Below are 17,286 nucleotides of genomic sequence, written 5' to 3' on the forward strand. Positions count from 1 at the left end.
ATATTAAATCATGAATAAAATTTTTATTACTTATATGAAAAATATAATAATTTTACATTTTGATGTAAAAATAGTACATTTTCATCAAAAGCATTGTTGCAAAAATTGACTGCCTAGATTGAGCCAAATTGTTGCCTAAGCGGCTGCCTAGTGTCTAACCCGGCCGACTAGACCGAGTTAACTTGCCTAACTCGGCATAATTAGACGAGTTAACTCGGGCCAGTTGCCCTTATTAATTATATATATATATAATATAATATATGACATATACTTACATATCTACTATTTTGCCTAGTTACCCCCAACCATAGGGGCTCGACTAGCACCTAGAGTCTATGATGATCAAAAGTATTATGTTATTTTCTTTTATAAGTAATGGAAATTTTATTTATGATTTAGTATTAATATTACATTTTCTAGCAGAGAAGTATTATATTTATATATTGATAAACAGACTTGACTGTAACGACGATGGAATACACAGGTAAATTTAGAACTGCAATTGGCTAATTCCTTTTCATTTTCAAGTTATCTGCTAACTCTCCCCCTATAAGGTCTCCACATATCAGCATACATCTTCAATGGCGGAGGCAATGCCCTCTTCCATTTCTCCAAATCTGGCAATTTACCCGCAAAGGCTAGCGTGCTATCCTCAACTCTGCTATTCCCAAGGCTCATCACGAACAGAGATTCCGGAAAAGCCCCATGCATAGCCTTTAGCGTCTCTTCCATTATCTCCCCACCGTCTCTCCTAATATCCTCCGGCTCCACGCAGCTCCCTCCCACGTTCGCCATTATCGCCCCGCCCTTCCGGAGCTTCCGCTTCAGATTCTTCCACGTCTCCGCGCTCTGCAGCTCGGGAATCACGCACCCTTTGCTGAACAGATCTACTAGCAGGCCGGAGAACCCGTCTCGGATCTGCGCGTTTAGCGCGTTGCCGACGTGGACGTAGAGGCGGTCTGGGTGTTTGTTTTGTAGCTTGTCGAGATTGAAGTAGGTTTTGGCGACGGAGATGACGGACGGGTCGAGCTCCCAGCCGTGGAGGACGGCGGACGGGTAGGATTCGAGGATGAGGCGGGCGGATGACCCGGCTCCGAACCCGAGGAGTCCGACGGGTCCGGGCGGTAGAACGGGGGGGAGAGTGGCGAGGACGTCGTAGTAGGCGGCGGTGGTGGACTTGAGGAGATAGGAGATGCTGTGGATGTTCCCCGGCGCGTCGAGGAGGAGGAGCCGGGAGCCGGCCAAGGGGTGGTCGGCGGTTCGGGAGACCTCGAGGACCCGGATGTAGTTGTGGCGGGATTTGTATTTGGCCAAGATTTTCACGTCGTCGAATGGGATGCCGTCGTCTTCTTCTTGCGATTTGGGATTTGGGGTTTGGGTTTTGCAGGATTTGAAGCTGGGCGTTGAATTCGGGTAGGGTTTGAAGGTGGGGATGATCGGAGATGGAGAAGCGAGTCGGGTGGGGAAGAAGGGGAAAACGGGGCCATGGTGGATTGATAAATTCATGGCATTGGTTCAAGATGTGGTATAGACTGGTAGTCACTTGAAGTTGCTTAATTCGTTCATTTCAATGGGCCAATGGATCGTTGGACCGTGTCGTTCAATGCAAATTTTCCATGGGCCTCCAAGCCTTGTTATACCATAATTTGTTTAATGTGTGGACTTTCGATACCGTACGGAGTAAATAGGAACAAGATTCACAATTTTTGAACTCGATATCCATAATTTTGTTATATAGATTCAAAAATTATGTTATAATAGTGAATATAGAATTTTAAAATTGTGAACATAATCTACTAAGGTGGACCCGGGTCCATTACCTAACAACTAGACTAAATATCAATTTTAGTTTTTTTTTTTTGGTACAAATTTTACTTTTAATTATCAATTATTGTGATATTTGTTGTAAATTGGCCTTCTTTAGCTTAATCTTTCGAGATGATTCTAACGTAATTCTATGCAAGAATAGTACGAAGAGTAGAGAGAGGAAGGTGAAATGGAAGAAAATTGAGAATACAGGAACTCCAAAAATTATTTTTATTCATCATTGCTTTATATGTATATATACAAATCAATAATTGTTTCGCTAACAACGTTCAAAGCAAAAGATGATGGGATAATGGTCATAAATGAATATTTATAATACGTTATTATCTTATCACACTCGTGCCTCGTTAAAAATCTTATTAGAAAATTCAACGAGAAATGGTTAAAACCTTGATATAAAAATTCAATTAGAAAAATATAGTCGAAGAAAAGAGTACACGATGTATGTGAAATCATGTGTTACATCGGTTGTTTCATTAAAGATTTTAGCCTAAGAAAAATTCAGAGGAAAAAAAAAACATTAACTAAGGGAAAAATCAACCATAAGCCCTCAGCGCATACGCCTTCAAGCTTGCATTATCTCACCCCTAAAGACAACAACCTTCCGAGCTTGCGAATCTCACTTTTGTGAACATGTTTCTCAAAAGTGGATGTAGGCCAAAACTTAATAAACAAATTTGCCAGATTGTTACTAGAGCGAACTTTCTCAACAAGGATTTTACTACTCTTTTTGAAGTTCATCTAGGTAAAAGAACTTATGTGCAATGCTTTATGTAAAATCTCCCTTAAAATACTCACTACTCATCTATGCAACATATGACGCATTGTCCTCATACAAGATAGTAGGGGTATCGTCTCTACTCCCTATACCACACGAGCTATGAACAAGGTGTATCAATGACCTCAACCATACACATTCTCTTAAAACTTCATATAAAGCAATCATCTTGGAGTGATTAGACAAGGTAACAACTAGGGTCTGTTTAACAGACCTCCAAGATATAGTTGTACATAACTAGTCTTGAGATTTAACATATGGGGATCAAACATATAGCCAACATATAAGCAACATGTCAATGTAATGTCTTGATTACTCTCAAAATAAAGACCAAGGTCTTTTGTACCTTGGAGATGTTTAAGGATATGTTTACGCCATTCCAATGTCTTTTAGTAGGAAAAACACTAAACGTATCAAGCGAATTCACTAAGAAAGTAATATCAGGTCTAGTGCAATTAAAATACATCTCTTCATGTATTTTGTAAATTGGATGATCAATAATATAGTAAAATTTTTCACATAATTATTGTTCTCATATGGTATTAGTATATCAAACAATCTATGGCTGCAAACCCTGCTAACACCACTGCTGCCATCACAGCCTCCTTGTTTCGCACCATCTCAGATTTGCCTCTCGAACCCCAACCCCAATTAATAGCCTACAAGTATCCCATCATTTTATCTCCATTAAACTTACTTCATAACTACCTATTCTGGAAAACTCAACTTGTTCCCTTTCTTTGTGGTCAAAATCTCAATGGATACGTTGATGACACATTACCGTGTCTGGCTTTGTTTGTTAAGCCTTTGGATGAGTGTTCTATTGTAGCCAATCTTGCGGCAAAAAAATTGGGTCTATGAAGATTCTTCTATCTTGTTCATGCTCATCTCGTCTATGTCCAATGAGGTTATGTATGTTACAGTGGGACATACCACATCTTGAGCTTTATGGTAGGTTATTGAAACCGCATTTGGGTCCTTCTCTTGGGCACGATATCTAAGCCTCCTTAGCTAGCTGCAATCTTTGCACCAAGGAGATTCCACCACGTGTGTGTATCTTTGCAAAATCAAGGTTTTAATTGGATTTCTCACTGAAGCTAGTCGACTAATTGGTTTGGATGAACATAATTTATATATGTTCAAAGGCATCCGCCTTGAGTACCATGCAATAGTCTCCTCATTGACCACCATGAAACCTGTGACGATTGATCAACTCAACAACTATCTCAGCGCGCATTAGTTCATCTACACGGATGACATTTCTTTGACTGCTCCCAAGAAACCACCATCAACGCTTGTTGTCTAACGGGGGCCATCCACTGCCTCACAATTGAAATGTGCTGCTAATCAACCTCGAGGACGTGGTCGTGGCAATAGAGGAGGAAGGGGTCGTGGACATGGTCGTGATTACATTCCAAAGTGTCAAATCTGCAACAACCTTGGTGCTACCTATTTGTGTGCAATTCATGTGTTTCATGCTCAAACCAAACATGTTGAAATAGGCTATCATTTTGTTCGTGACAAAGTAGCATCAAAAGAACTACAAGTAAACTATATATATATCTCTAAAAAGACCAACTGACAGACATCTTCACTAAAGCTAATAACCACAGTAAGGTTCAATGATCTAAGGGACAAACTCAGTGTTCTCTCTAGAAAATCTTAAGCTTGAGGGGGCGTATTAGAACTTTGTATTCTAGTTACACTAGAATTCCTTCTCCTTATTTCTATATTATTGTAAATCTACCTTTTATCAGTCTTGACTTGACTATGACTCTTTGTATCCTTATAAATATATCTCTTCTTGTATTTTGTAAATTGAATCGATGAATAGTAAAATTCTTCCCAAAATTATTGTTCAGTTCCACACAACTTGAAGGCTTCATCCAGTCCACCTTTCTTGAAAGCTTCAAATACCTTTGGCTTATTACTGTCGATGCATCCACTGTTGAAAGTGTGGAGGCCAGAATTCTTTGAATCTGACTATGGCTTGGTAAAGTATCTCTTGCTACTCAGCCTCAATAACCTGTCAAAGGGTGGGAATACCCTAGTCTTTGACAATCTCTCTTACCAAATTCTAAATTATTTCTTCTTATGTTGATACCTTCATTGTCTCTCCAACTCTGAAAGAAGATGCTCTATGCTTGCCAATTGTTTCCCCTATCTCAAGAATTTCCTCAATAATCGTCCTTGGAGGGCTTGACATAATTGACACAATACTGCTGTTACTTCCTCCTCCTCTACTCACTCTCCTCAACTTTGAGGGTTCTTCATCTCCTCTACTCACTCTCCTTAGCTTGGAAAGAGATTCAAAAGATCGTTCCCCTATTATGGGTTCCTTTCAGCTCACTTCATCTTTTTTGACATTATCCCCTACAAACATGTTAACGAGCAGGTTGATCTTGGCAGTTGTGTTAGGGATGACCATTTCAATCCACCTCGTGGATATCCACCCAAATCCACCCCACATGGGTCAGGTTTTTTTGGGTGATAGTGGGTGGTTCGTCGGGTGGGTCTTTAAAAAGTAAACTTGCGATGAGTCAGGTTGGATTCGAGTTCTATGTACAAAATTCGTCTAAAACTCCACCCGACCCACCATATATGTGTGTGTGTATATATAATAATAAAAGAAGTACTAGTATATAGTTGTTTCTAAAAATTTCTATAGTTTCAGGTAACTTTTTAGTATTTTTATATCTAAACTACTAAGTTTATTTTTAAAAATTAACAATTTAATTATTATATTTAAATATTTTTATTATTCTATGTTTTAGTATAACTAATGAATTTTATTAATAATATGAAAATAATTTAAATATTATTTAAAAAAATTAATAAGATGATAAGTAGTGCATACCCATAGTGGGCACTCGCATCCGGTGGGGTGGGGTGGGTTTTGAAAAAGTTCACCCGATCCGGGTTGGGGTGAGGGTGGATAGAGAAAATATAAGGTGGGTCGGGTGATGAATGTAGCACTCTCCAACACATTATCATCCCTAGTTGTGTTATTGCATGCCTCCTCTGAGGAAGTGGGTCAACTTAGTCGAGTGTCTGTGTCGGCCAGTCAACACTCTCTTTAAGGATCGGGATTATTATTCCAACATACTTTAGGATTAGAGTCTTTGATTTTAATTTTTTTTTTTTTAAATCTTTAGGATACAAGTAAATTTTTAAATTAAATTGGTCACACTTGTACATAAAGTTCAAACGTGTTTTAATCAAAAGTCATAAAGTTGATATCAATTTTTTCTTATATTTAAAGACGAAATTAATATGAAATTAAACAGAAGCCTAGATTAGAAATACATCAAGATTAATACCTGTTGATCATTTTAAGGAAGAAATTGACAAACAAACTAACACACACGAAAATGTGGCCCAAACCTCATAACAACATTTATGAATTTAAGACCTGTTTACGGCTATAGGGTGAGATTGAATTCCTATCACGAACATTGAGAGTTTAGGTTTGAGTTTATCTCTCTCTATATATAGTCTGGTGTTAAATTTTAAAACTAAATTAGTTCAATTTACCTTTTTGTGAGTCTAAAATCATATCATAATATTCAAGATATAATTCAGCAAAGTCGAAAACTTGGTTTATTAAAAAAAAAAAAAATTAAGGTTGCAAGATGGAAGGATGTAGAAGCATTAGTTAATGAAGACGCGCGCCATGATAAGATCCAATCAAGTGACGACGAAACTTGGCCCTACTGTCAACTTGCCAACGGAACGCTTCACAAATTCCATGATAGTCATTATAGTCATTATTGTGCAAAATGAATACATCCATGACTGCATATTAAATCAATCAAATAACGTACAAGTTTAGAGTGCGTGCATTCTCTTTTCTATTTAATTTTTAGATGTCTCCAAGATATTAGTTGCCATGAAGGGTTAAAATATAATAGCCCGGTTTAAGACAATGGCTGACAAAAGCGTAATATATAATAAAATTAAGCATTATGTATTTACAAAAGTAGATATGCACCCAGATACAAAAATGACTAAATATATACAATTCAAGGATAAAATATGCAAATTTTTTCCTTTGAAAATTATGACATAGGTACCCTATGTATAGGATGACAATTTACAATGGCAAAGAATTATATATTGTACCTACTATAATAATTAGAAAAGGATGGGGAGAACCTTAATCATATGAGAATCACTCTTAGGTGAAAATTTGTAGACAAATTTAAATCATTGATATGTAAGATTTGATAGATGAAAAATCAAGTAAAAAATGAGCGGGGTTATTTTCATAAATATTATAAATTTTTAAAATGAGCGAGGTCATTTTCATAAATATTACAAAATTTTGTTTTTTCGACTTTTATATCTACTAGACTGTTATGGAATATATATTTAATATATGGAATTTATATAGATTAGGGAGTCTTAGGGTTTTAGGTAGGTAAGTTTATGGAAACTTGTTTCCTATTCATAGTCTTCTAGCACCTATTTATAACGCTTTGCATTCTCTTTTCAATATCATAAAATAAGACGGCATATTCAGCAATCATCTCTTTACTTTCATAACATGGTATCTGAGCCATTACGATAAAGGATTTTTTTTCGCTTTTGTTGTCATCATCGTCCACCTTGGGAGAAGCGCCGCCATCCGTCGACCTCGCCGATAGATTTTGAGCCCATTACAACCAGCGCGTGAGGCTCACGCGCTGGCGCCGTCTATCGCCCTTCTCTCACAAGCTGGCGCATGTGGCCTTAGCTTGAACCATTGATTTTTGTTCTACGATCAGATTGTTTCGTACCCCTTCAGACTCCCTTTTTTGTGTGTTTTGTGATCTGTGTTGGTGGGTATGATTGAGTATAAATGTGTTGCTGTTGTCTCGGGATCTTATGACGAAGTGGATGATTGGTGATCAGCTTGCGTCTGGGGGTCTATACGTTCTTGACCTCTAGAAGGATGAAGTCTTGCTTTACATGTGTTTTGGTGTTGTTTCTCAGTTTTGATGCTCATTGTCATTTGGAGCATGCTTCTCTTTCGTTGGTAAAGAATTTGTGTACCCCATTTGGAGTTTGTCTTCTTTACCTTGTGTGTCCAAGCTTGTATGGTCCACGTTGTGTTCACCCGGAGTTGCGATAGTGGTGGCATTCAAGCTTCCGGTTTAGGGGTGGGTCCAATCACAAGCCTGTTCGGTCCACGTCGAGTTCACCTGGTGTTTGTCTAGAGGTATTGGGTGCATCCAGGCTTCTGTTGTAGGGTGAGTATCAAATCCCAAGCTTGTTCGGTCCACGTTGAGTTCACCCAATTGTCCGTAAGTATTGGTGGCATGCAAAACTTTTGTTCATGGGGAGTCTCCTAAATGAGATATGAGTTTGTTATATTTAAGTTATTTAGTTATTTTTTGTTATTAGTTATTTGTGTAACAAGTTACTGCGTGCATGATCAATATCTATGCTCCAACTTCAGGGGGAGTGTTATGAAATATATATTTAATATATGGAATCTATATAGATTAGGCAGCCTTGGGGATTTAGGTAGGTAGGCTTATGCCAAAGACCTTGTGATCTAATGGCACCCGGTTGCACCCCCACATAGGAGGGGTGGGTTCGAGCCTTAGTAGATGCGATATTGGATCTTTGTGCTTCATTTGGTTGAGAAAGTAGCTATAACCAGATACTACATTATAACAGAGTCAATAGTACTAAAAAAAAAAAAGTAGGTAGGCTTATAAACCTTATAGAAACTTGTTTCCTATTCGTAGTCTTTTAGCACCTATTTATAGAGCTTTTTTATGCTCTTTTCTATATCATAATATAAGATAGCATATTCAGAAATCTTCTCTTTACTTTCATAACATAGATCAATGGTTAGGATTTGTCTACATGTTCTTACTTATTATGAAAAAGACTATAATTTTATTTACAAATAGAGAAAATATCAATTTTAGTCCTTGACTATTAAAATTTTCAAATTAACAGGTAGATGACTATTCAATTTGTATCACATTTGATCCTTGACTATCAACATTTTCAAATTAGGTGCATGAATATTTAATTTGTATCAAATTTGGTCCTGCCGTTAAATTTTCCAGCCAAGTCATCGGTGACCGACTGGTTTCTTTAATTTTTATTTTAAAAATTATTTTAATAATTTTTAAATTAAAAAACTTAAAACTTAAGAATTAAAAAAAAAAAAAAAAAAAAAAAAACCCTTGACCCCCCCCCCCCCCCACGCCACGTCGTTCGTCTCTAGCAGAGACCAAGGGAGAGAGTGGGGGTGGTTTGCGTTTTCTTATTTTTATTTTTAAGTTTTTTAATTTAAAAATTTTTAAAATAAAAATTAAATAAACTAACTGGCAAATTGTATAGCCATGCAACTAATTTAAAAATGTTCATAGTTAAGGACCAAATGTGATACAAATTAAATAGTCATGCACATAATTTAAAATTTTGAATAGTCAAGGATCAAATGTGACACAAATTAAATAGTCATGCACATAATTTAAAAATTTGAATAGTCAAGGACCAAAATTGATACATGTATTATTATCGAGGGACTAAAAATGATATTCCCCCTTGCAAATATGCAACATTTTTTTTAATAATAGTAAGCATAATATTTTCTTTTAATATCATATAATTTTTCATGCATAAGATATTTTTTAGCTTCGAATTTAAAAAGGTACTTTTGACGGTATCATATTAGATCATACATAAAGAGACAAATAGTCTTACAAATTAGTTGGCAAAACATTATGATGATCATTTAAATTATGTCCTTTAATTTATATATTAGTTTGAGTCATCACCTCGATGAATTAAACCTATCTTGCATGCAAATCTTGTGCGGGTAATTGGCAATAATGCTTCATGTAATCATTTCATATTTCATTCCCTAGCTAGTAACCAAAAACAAAAAATCATAACTTCTATTGAATTTATTGCAATACAGTTTTGTTGAGTATTCCAAACTAAATAAAATTAGGAAAAAAATTTTGAAAATTTCCCCTAATTGTAACAAATAGTGTAATTATTGGACCTTTTAACTAGGAAAAAAAAAAACCTTCAATGAAGTTCCTTAAACAGATAAATTTGTGTAATTATGTCATATTATTACATATTCAACATGTTAGCACTGATGTGACGTTAATTAGGATAACACGTGAAATTCTATTCTTATGTGGATCATATGTGTACAATTGTTTAAAAAGAACTTATTTTTATTTTAATATTTATGAATTTAAAAAAAAAACTTTAAATTTTTATTTACAAATTTAAATAATTTTAAAATTTTTTAAAACAACCACTAGTCGTCGACATAATGGCCCGTGGCTATTTCCATTGACGGACAACCAGTACATATGTCTATATGCGGACCTTGCAATGAGGTCAAGATCTAATGAAGGTAGTTGATGTGGCTACCTTGGTCGCAAAGGGATGAAGGCGATCGACCGCCTTCATCAGTAATGGTTTTTCGTCAATGAAACGGCCACATGTTATCAAGTCAATGGTTGGTGGTTGTTTAAAAAAAATAAAATTTTTAAAATAATAAAAATAAGTTTTTTTTAAAAAAAAAAAAGTAAATAAATAAAATACTTGTACACATAGGATCCACATAAGTATATATAGGATGTCACATATTAGCCTAGGTAACACAAATCAACTAACATGTTGAATGTGTAATAACTAATAATAATGCTTAATTACAGTATTTTGGCCGTGTAAAGGATTTTATTGGATCTTTTTCAATTAAGTAATTTAATTGCACGATTTATATGACGTCAGATTTGAGCCCTTCAAATTAAACTTCCCTTTACCACTTGTGTATTAAATCCTTTTAAATGGAGATAAGAGCGTGTACAAGCTAAGTATGGGTATTATTAGAGATGATTTAATGCATTGACTAAGTTGGGTTTAACCCTGTATGTATGTCCAATGACCATTATATATCTTAAAACCCAATCAAATCCAATTGAAAAGCGCCACCAAATTTGCGTAACAACCATCCACTTGAGTGTCTTACCTCTTCACATTCATTCTCTCTTAGCTTTTATTCCAAGTTTATGCTCCTGTGTGGTGTGTTTCATCTGCATTTCTTCCAATAATCATGAGATAAACGTACTCACTTTAGTTTGGTTTTCTTTATGTTTTTTTTTTTTTTTTTTGTCGTTCTACATACCTCATATAATAATAATCCTCGTTCTCATCTCGCTTAGCTTCTATATATCTCAGATCAGCCATATATATATATAAGCTAGCTAGGTTATTGATTGATTAGCGTTGTTGGGTGAGTAATATATATAGAGATGGGAAGGCATTCGTGTATGGTGATGAAGCAAAAGCTGAGGAAAGGTTTGTGGTCGCCGGAGGAAGATGAAAAGCTGTACAATTACGTCATCAAATTCGGCGTCGGATGTTGGAGCTCTGTTGCTAAACATGCTGGTAACCATTTCATTTATTATACTATCTGCAAACTTAAATCAAGTATATCCTTTGTTGCATGCAATTACTATTTTTTATCAATTAAATTTATCATATCAAACTTAAATTCAGACTAAACTATGCTACTCCGTAGTTGTCAAGACCTTGTGGTCTAGTGGCACCCGTATCAAAAGAGGCAACGATATTGACTATTTGTGTTTCGGTAGGTTGAGAAACTAATTATACAAAGTCAGTAGTACTCAAAAAAGCCACTGGACCATGAAGTCCATCAGTCCATGGCTATTACATGAGATTTAATTTACTATCGGGTATTATTATGCTTATTAGAGTAGATATCTTTTTGCATTTAGGATCCGTTTAAAAATATGAAAAATATTTTCTAAAATATGGGTTTCAAGAAATTAATCATTTTCTGAAAAACCATTTCACTTTCTGATGTTTGGCTTAAACTAAAAAAATAATTATTTTTTTTCAGCTTGGCTGCAAATTAGAATACTGTATTTTTATATTTGATCCATTTTTTAAAAATAAAATTGCAATAGTTATAAAGATTAATAATAATTATAATAAAAAAAATATAAAGAAATAATTTGTAACTTGTAACTTATTATAATAAGATAATTAAATAAATTGATAAATATACTAATAATTCTTAATTAAAGAAATTGAAGAAAAAAAAATTTGTTTATTTTTAATTTGGATGTGGGTTAGGCCAACCAAGATTTTTATTATTTGGTTTGGCAAACAGCAGACTCATATTTAATCAGAAATTGATATATGTAATGACTCTGAAATAAAAGAAATTGAAAAACAAAAATTAGTTTTTTGAGTTGTGGGTGAGCCATGATTTTTATTATATCATTCGACCTAGCCAATCCATATTTTAATCTGTCATTTAATTATTATTTTTTTAATGTTCTGGGTTATGGGTTAGGTCAGGCCGAGTCAAGATTTTTATTATTTGGTACAACCAGATCAGATCACGAATTTTAACTTGAATAGCACAATCCAATTTAAATAATAACTAGATAGGCTACGGGGCAACCCGCTCATTTGACACCACTCAAAATGAGCGAAAGAGAGTGAATTGAGTATGAGATAAGAATCCATAAAATGTCTTTTGTGGAAAAAGAAAATTGAAAAATATTTTCCACCAAAATGAGTCATTTTTCTTTTGACGGGAATGAGTATTTTCTTTTTCTTTTATTTTCCATTGATAGCCACACACTGAAAAATCGATCTAGAAATGACTTCTGGAACTCATTTTTCGAGTATGGACCCTTAATTATTCCAATTAATGGTCTCAAACAAGAAACAAAACCTAAACGACAGTGAATAAACAATAGATTTACTTTGTATATGTGTGTTTGGTTGACGGTTTTCGTATGAGACATAAGTATCAAAGTGATTGTTATTGTTTGATTGACAGGTTTTTAGAATACTACTATGGGTTTGGAATAACCATTAATTGGAAAACTCATACCCTTATTAAATAAGATTTTCATTTACCTTCCTTCTTTCTTTCCCAATTATTAATAATCATTTTCATTACACTCTACTACCAAACATGCAAAATACTTTCACTACAACACATTACCCTTACCAAGTATTTGATACCCATACCAATTTCGATTCACATGTGCGAACCAGACACACTAAATCTTTCCAAAATATATAGACTTAGTAAATTAATTTTTCAACAAAGCACCGACGTGTAATATTGATATCTTGACTGTACTAATTAGTTTTGAAGATTCTAGAGTTTATAAAACACAAAGGAAGTTTATGTCTCATTCTAATTTTGTAAAATGTTAATTACTTAATTACATACAAGTTTTGTGATTCGATTTGAAATTAAGATTAGTTCGAAAAGTGCTAAAAGATAAGTGCAATGCTAGAAAGTAAATAGAGTAAGGATACATAAATATAGATTTTATAGTGTAATTACTCTACCTCCCTCGCTCTTTTCTTTTTCACTTAAGAAAAAATTCATTATATATAGGGTGTGTTTGGTTGACAAATTTAACTATTAGGAATGGGTATTAAAATCATTGTTGTTGTTTGGTTGGAAGGTTTTGCCTTTTGATTTACTATTTCACAAGTTTCACCAAACTTGCTATTGTAGCTCTTTCTACTCTTTTTTTTAAAAAACTGTAGCTCTCTCTACTTAGGTAGAGTTTTTTTTTTTTTTTCCTATTTTGTACCCAATTAAGATTGTTTGACCGGCCTTCAACTTGTTCACTCAAGATCTTGATAAATTCTTAAAGTTTGACGGCGTATTTTTTAAATTTTGAAGATTTGCTTGATATAATCTTTTTAAGCACTTGTATTTTTATATTATTGTAAGATTACTCAAGTTTCAACTTAAAGTTTTTCTCTCTTCCTTGAAATACCTTTGGATCTATTTATACTTGAATTTTAAATTTGTCTGTTGGAGGGGAGAAATTTTCAAATTTTCTTTATAGCTATGAATATTAATATTAACTATTGGACATTGGTATGTTGCAAATTGTTCTAGAGCAACCACAAGAGGTTTTTTTTGTGAGTTTTTGTGGGGTCATAGCTTATGTGGAGAAAAGAGAACAAATGAGAGAGAAAATTGAGTTCGTCCTACAAAAAATAATTTTTTGTGAGGCCCATATGGGCAGAAAAAATTTAAATAAAAAAATTTAAAAATAAAAATAAAAACTCAGCTTCCTGGTGCTCGTTTAGCTCACCCGGCACGTGCAATGCACACACTAACTGGGGGCGTAAATTCAATTTTTTTTTCCTTATAACATTATTTTCTCAAAAATTGAACTTTTAAAATGAAGTTGGAAAAAGAAAATTTAGAGAATTAGAAAACTAGATAAATGAAAATATTGATAAATCGATAATTGGAGAAATAAAAAATAAAGGAATGAAATAAACAAACCCATGCATGTAGTGACTTTAGCAGATAAATTAGCATTATATTTTAATTTCTTTTACGAATATGTATGAGACATTATTGTATATTAATTTCTTTTGTTATTTTGCGATTATATATACACGCAGGTTTGCAAAGATGTGGGAAGAGTTGCAGATTGAGATGGATAAATTATCTAAGACCGGATCTTAAAAGAGGATTGTTTTCACCAGAAGAGGAGCATATCATACTAGTTCTTCATGAAGTTTTGGGAAACAAGTAATTTAATCTATATCCAAAAATATTAGGAAATTATTTTTAATACAAAAAAATAATAGAATGTACTAACGGTCTATATATGGCGAACACTTATGCGGGAATGTCCGTGAGACGGATCGGGTCAAGATTAAAAAAAATACCGAAAAATGTAATACTAATCAAGAATACATTTTTCAGTATAAGTATTACATTTTTATCTTAACTTGACCCATCTCACAGATAAGGATCTGTAAGACGGTCTCACAGGAGAGTCACTCATAATATATAAGTATAGGGTAATAATAATCAAGTGGTAAGTATAGATGAATTAAGGAAATGTGACAAAATTTTGACATTTAATATTAATATAGTATATAGGGTAATAATAATCAAGTGGTGAGTATAGATAAATTAAGAAAATGTGATAAAATCTTGACATTTAATATTAATATAATAGTATATAGGGTAATAATAATCCACTGGTGACTATAGATAAATTAAGAAAATGTGTCAAAAATTTGTCACATTTTCTTAATAGTATAATAAAAGTATAAAATTACTTTTACGTACAGTAAAGTCAATAGCCCCAGAAATGTCATTGGGTTACAAGTTATTACTTGACACAGTTAAATTTTGTTTATTCCGTTAGGCTTTTTTTTATAAAAAAAAAATACTAGGATACTGTCTTATTATCATATTTGTAATTCATTACATTTTTTTTTTCTATATCTCTGTAATTTAAATTCAATTTCATTACATTTTTTTTGTATACCCCTATAATTTAAATTCAATCTCAATATATAATATGGGAGAGTAATATGGATAAGCTAAGGATAATTGTTTAATTCCCATGCATATATATTGTTGATTTTTGAGAATGGCATGATAAATATATGCAGGTGGGCACAAATCGCAGCGAAACTACCAGGGAGAACAGATAACGAGATAAAGAATTTCTGGAATTCATGTCTGAAGAAGAAGCTCATAAAGCGAGGGATTGATCCAAACACCCACAAGCCCATAATGAACACATCATCAGACGCTCCAAAGAGTTTCGCAGAAGATCACAATAATATTAATAATTCTTCTTCAACCATCCCCAAACCCACACTCCCATGGCCATTAAACTTGTCCGAATTGGAGCAACCTCAAGCCTTCGATCCTCTCTTCCTCTACGACTTCCAACAAAGCCTCAACAATAATTCAGAACAGTATTTTCATGGCTTCAGTACACTCCCAAGTTTAGCGAATTTTGAGAATATCAACATGGTTAATAATGGACCGATAACGTTTCCGAATTGGGAAACTTGCGACAACAACATAAACACGGATTCTGTGTCGGCTCATCAGTTCCCATTCAGTGCCAAAAGTAGTGGGGATGTTGAGGGGTGTTCATGGCAAGATGATTTCTCTGAATATTCATTGCCTGCTTTGCCTCAAGATTTGAGTGGGGAAAATAATCTTGAATTCTTCATGTCTTGCACCAAATTTAATCTGTAAAATATCTGAATATGTATGTATTTTTTGGAGATTCTTTTCTGATCTTTTGGTTTCCTTGGGGTCCTCCCCTTGTGTGCAGATAAACATAGAGTTGTGCAGTGTTTAAGATCATGGCAACTTTGAGGGAGTTGTGGTGGTATAGTAGTGAGAATTCTTTATATACTTCAATTATTATAATTATTATATTGCTTCTGTTTCAATAGGAAACAATACAGATTTAATTTGCCAAAATTTGTATTCTTTGGATCTTGAGAGAGCTTGAATTGAGATTAATAAAATATTTTACAATTCCATACATTATTAGTCCAAGTTACTTTTTATTTTACAAAAATTTATGAGATTGTTAGCACATGGATTGTTAGCATTTTCACAAAACACTGCACCCTCTTGTTACAGTAAACTCTTTCTACTAGTGTCCTCATTAGTATGTACCTATATATAGTTTTCAACAAGAAGGTTGAGATTTACTTCTACTGATTTTGACTCATATATATAACTGTTGCCTACGTTTCTCCTTGCATATTATATTCTGTCTTATTCCTTGTCACTCATTTATGTTTTGGTCAAATGTATGTGTACGTTGCTTATAGCCATGTCTAGCTGCGTGCTTTGGATGCATTTCTTGTAAAAAATAGTGTAGAATTGAGCATAATAAGAGAACTTTTGAAGTCGATTATATGGTTATATGGAAGGATTTTGAGAGTCTTGAAAGTTTTGAAAGTACGTGGAGATGGAGCAAATTTGAAGTGTTTTGATTAGTTGAAGTTCCCAAAAGTGTCTTGAATCGTTTGCTTGATGTTTTTGATTGAAAAGTCCCTCAAAGCTAGGGCTAAGAATGTTGCTTAAATAGATTTGTGATAGTCAACACACCCTACGACATACATGGTCATGTTATAGGGGTGTCGAAATCTATCACTACCTAGCTAGGCGGCACTTCCCACGACACAATCATGTTACTATGCTGGCCTATTGAAATCTGTCTAGGATTTTTTAAATATTATTTTAGGTTGAATTTCTGAAAACTTTGAACATGAAAGTTGTAGATGATCGTCTTAGCTTCAATGGAAACTTTATTCACTTTAGTTGAACTTTGTATGAAAGAGATATGACCAAAATACGTTAGCATGTTGCAAGGTCGTGTCCCTAGGTCTGTCAAAATCTATTTATATGTTTGACCTTAATTTGTCCTAAATCTTTGAAAGCTATGAACATAAAAGTTATAGGGATTGTATGTATTCGCTTTCTATGGACACATGAACCATTTCAATTGGACTTTGTATAAGTGATATATGACCAAAATACTCTAAGCATATTACAAAGTGCATATTTTCTCATTTTTATTGAAAATTTTCTAAATATCAAATATTAATAAATTAAGCACCATATTCTATCACACTAAATGAAATACAAGTAAAATCATTATAAATATGATATTTGGAAAAAGTGAAATTAAGCACTTATCATCAACAAAGCCATATGGGTGGCCAATGGATATTCACAAAATTAAAGATCATGAATAGCATTTCTACTCATTTAGTTTTAATTATTGTGTACAATTAATCCCTCAAATATTTATGGTGTAAGTTTAACCCTTCAACAATTCAACTCTCTGCAAAATGAT

The 17,286-nt window shown here is 33.8% G+C and overlaps 2 protein-coding genes across 2 annotated transcripts; one reads left to right on the forward strand and one right to left on the reverse strand.

Moving 5' to 3' along the window:
- Window positions 1-359: 359 nt before the first annotated feature.
- On the reverse strand, window positions 360-1,519 carry LOC116007551. The gene has a single exon (XM_031248265.1). It carries the CDS (start codon window positions 1,504-1,506, stop codon window positions 529-531), a length of 978 nt encoding a protein of 325 aa, XP_031104125.1. The 5' UTR covers window positions 1,507-1,519; the 3' UTR covers window positions 360-528.
- A 9,002-nt stretch (window positions 1,520-10,521) lies between these two features.
- Window positions 10,522-15,940, forward strand: LOC116011339 (transcription factor MYB86-like). Its single transcript, XM_031250889.1, has 3 exons — window positions 10,522-11,020; window positions 14,057-14,186; window positions 15,065-15,940. Exons 1-3 carry the CDS (start codon window positions 10,885-10,887, stop codon window positions 15,663-15,665), a joined length of 867 nt encoding a protein of 288 aa, XP_031106749.1. The 5' UTR covers window positions 10,522-10,884; the 3' UTR covers window positions 15,666-15,940.
- The last annotated feature ends 1,346 nt before the right edge of the window (window positions 15,941-17,286 follow it).

The sequence above is a fragment of the Ipomoea triloba genome, chromosome 2 (assembly GCF_003576645.1).
Source record: "Ipomoea triloba cultivar NCNSP0323 chromosome 2, ASM357664v1".
Classification (NCBI taxonomy): domain Eukaryota; kingdom Viridiplantae; phylum Streptophyta; class Magnoliopsida; order Solanales; family Convolvulaceae; genus Ipomoea; species Ipomoea triloba.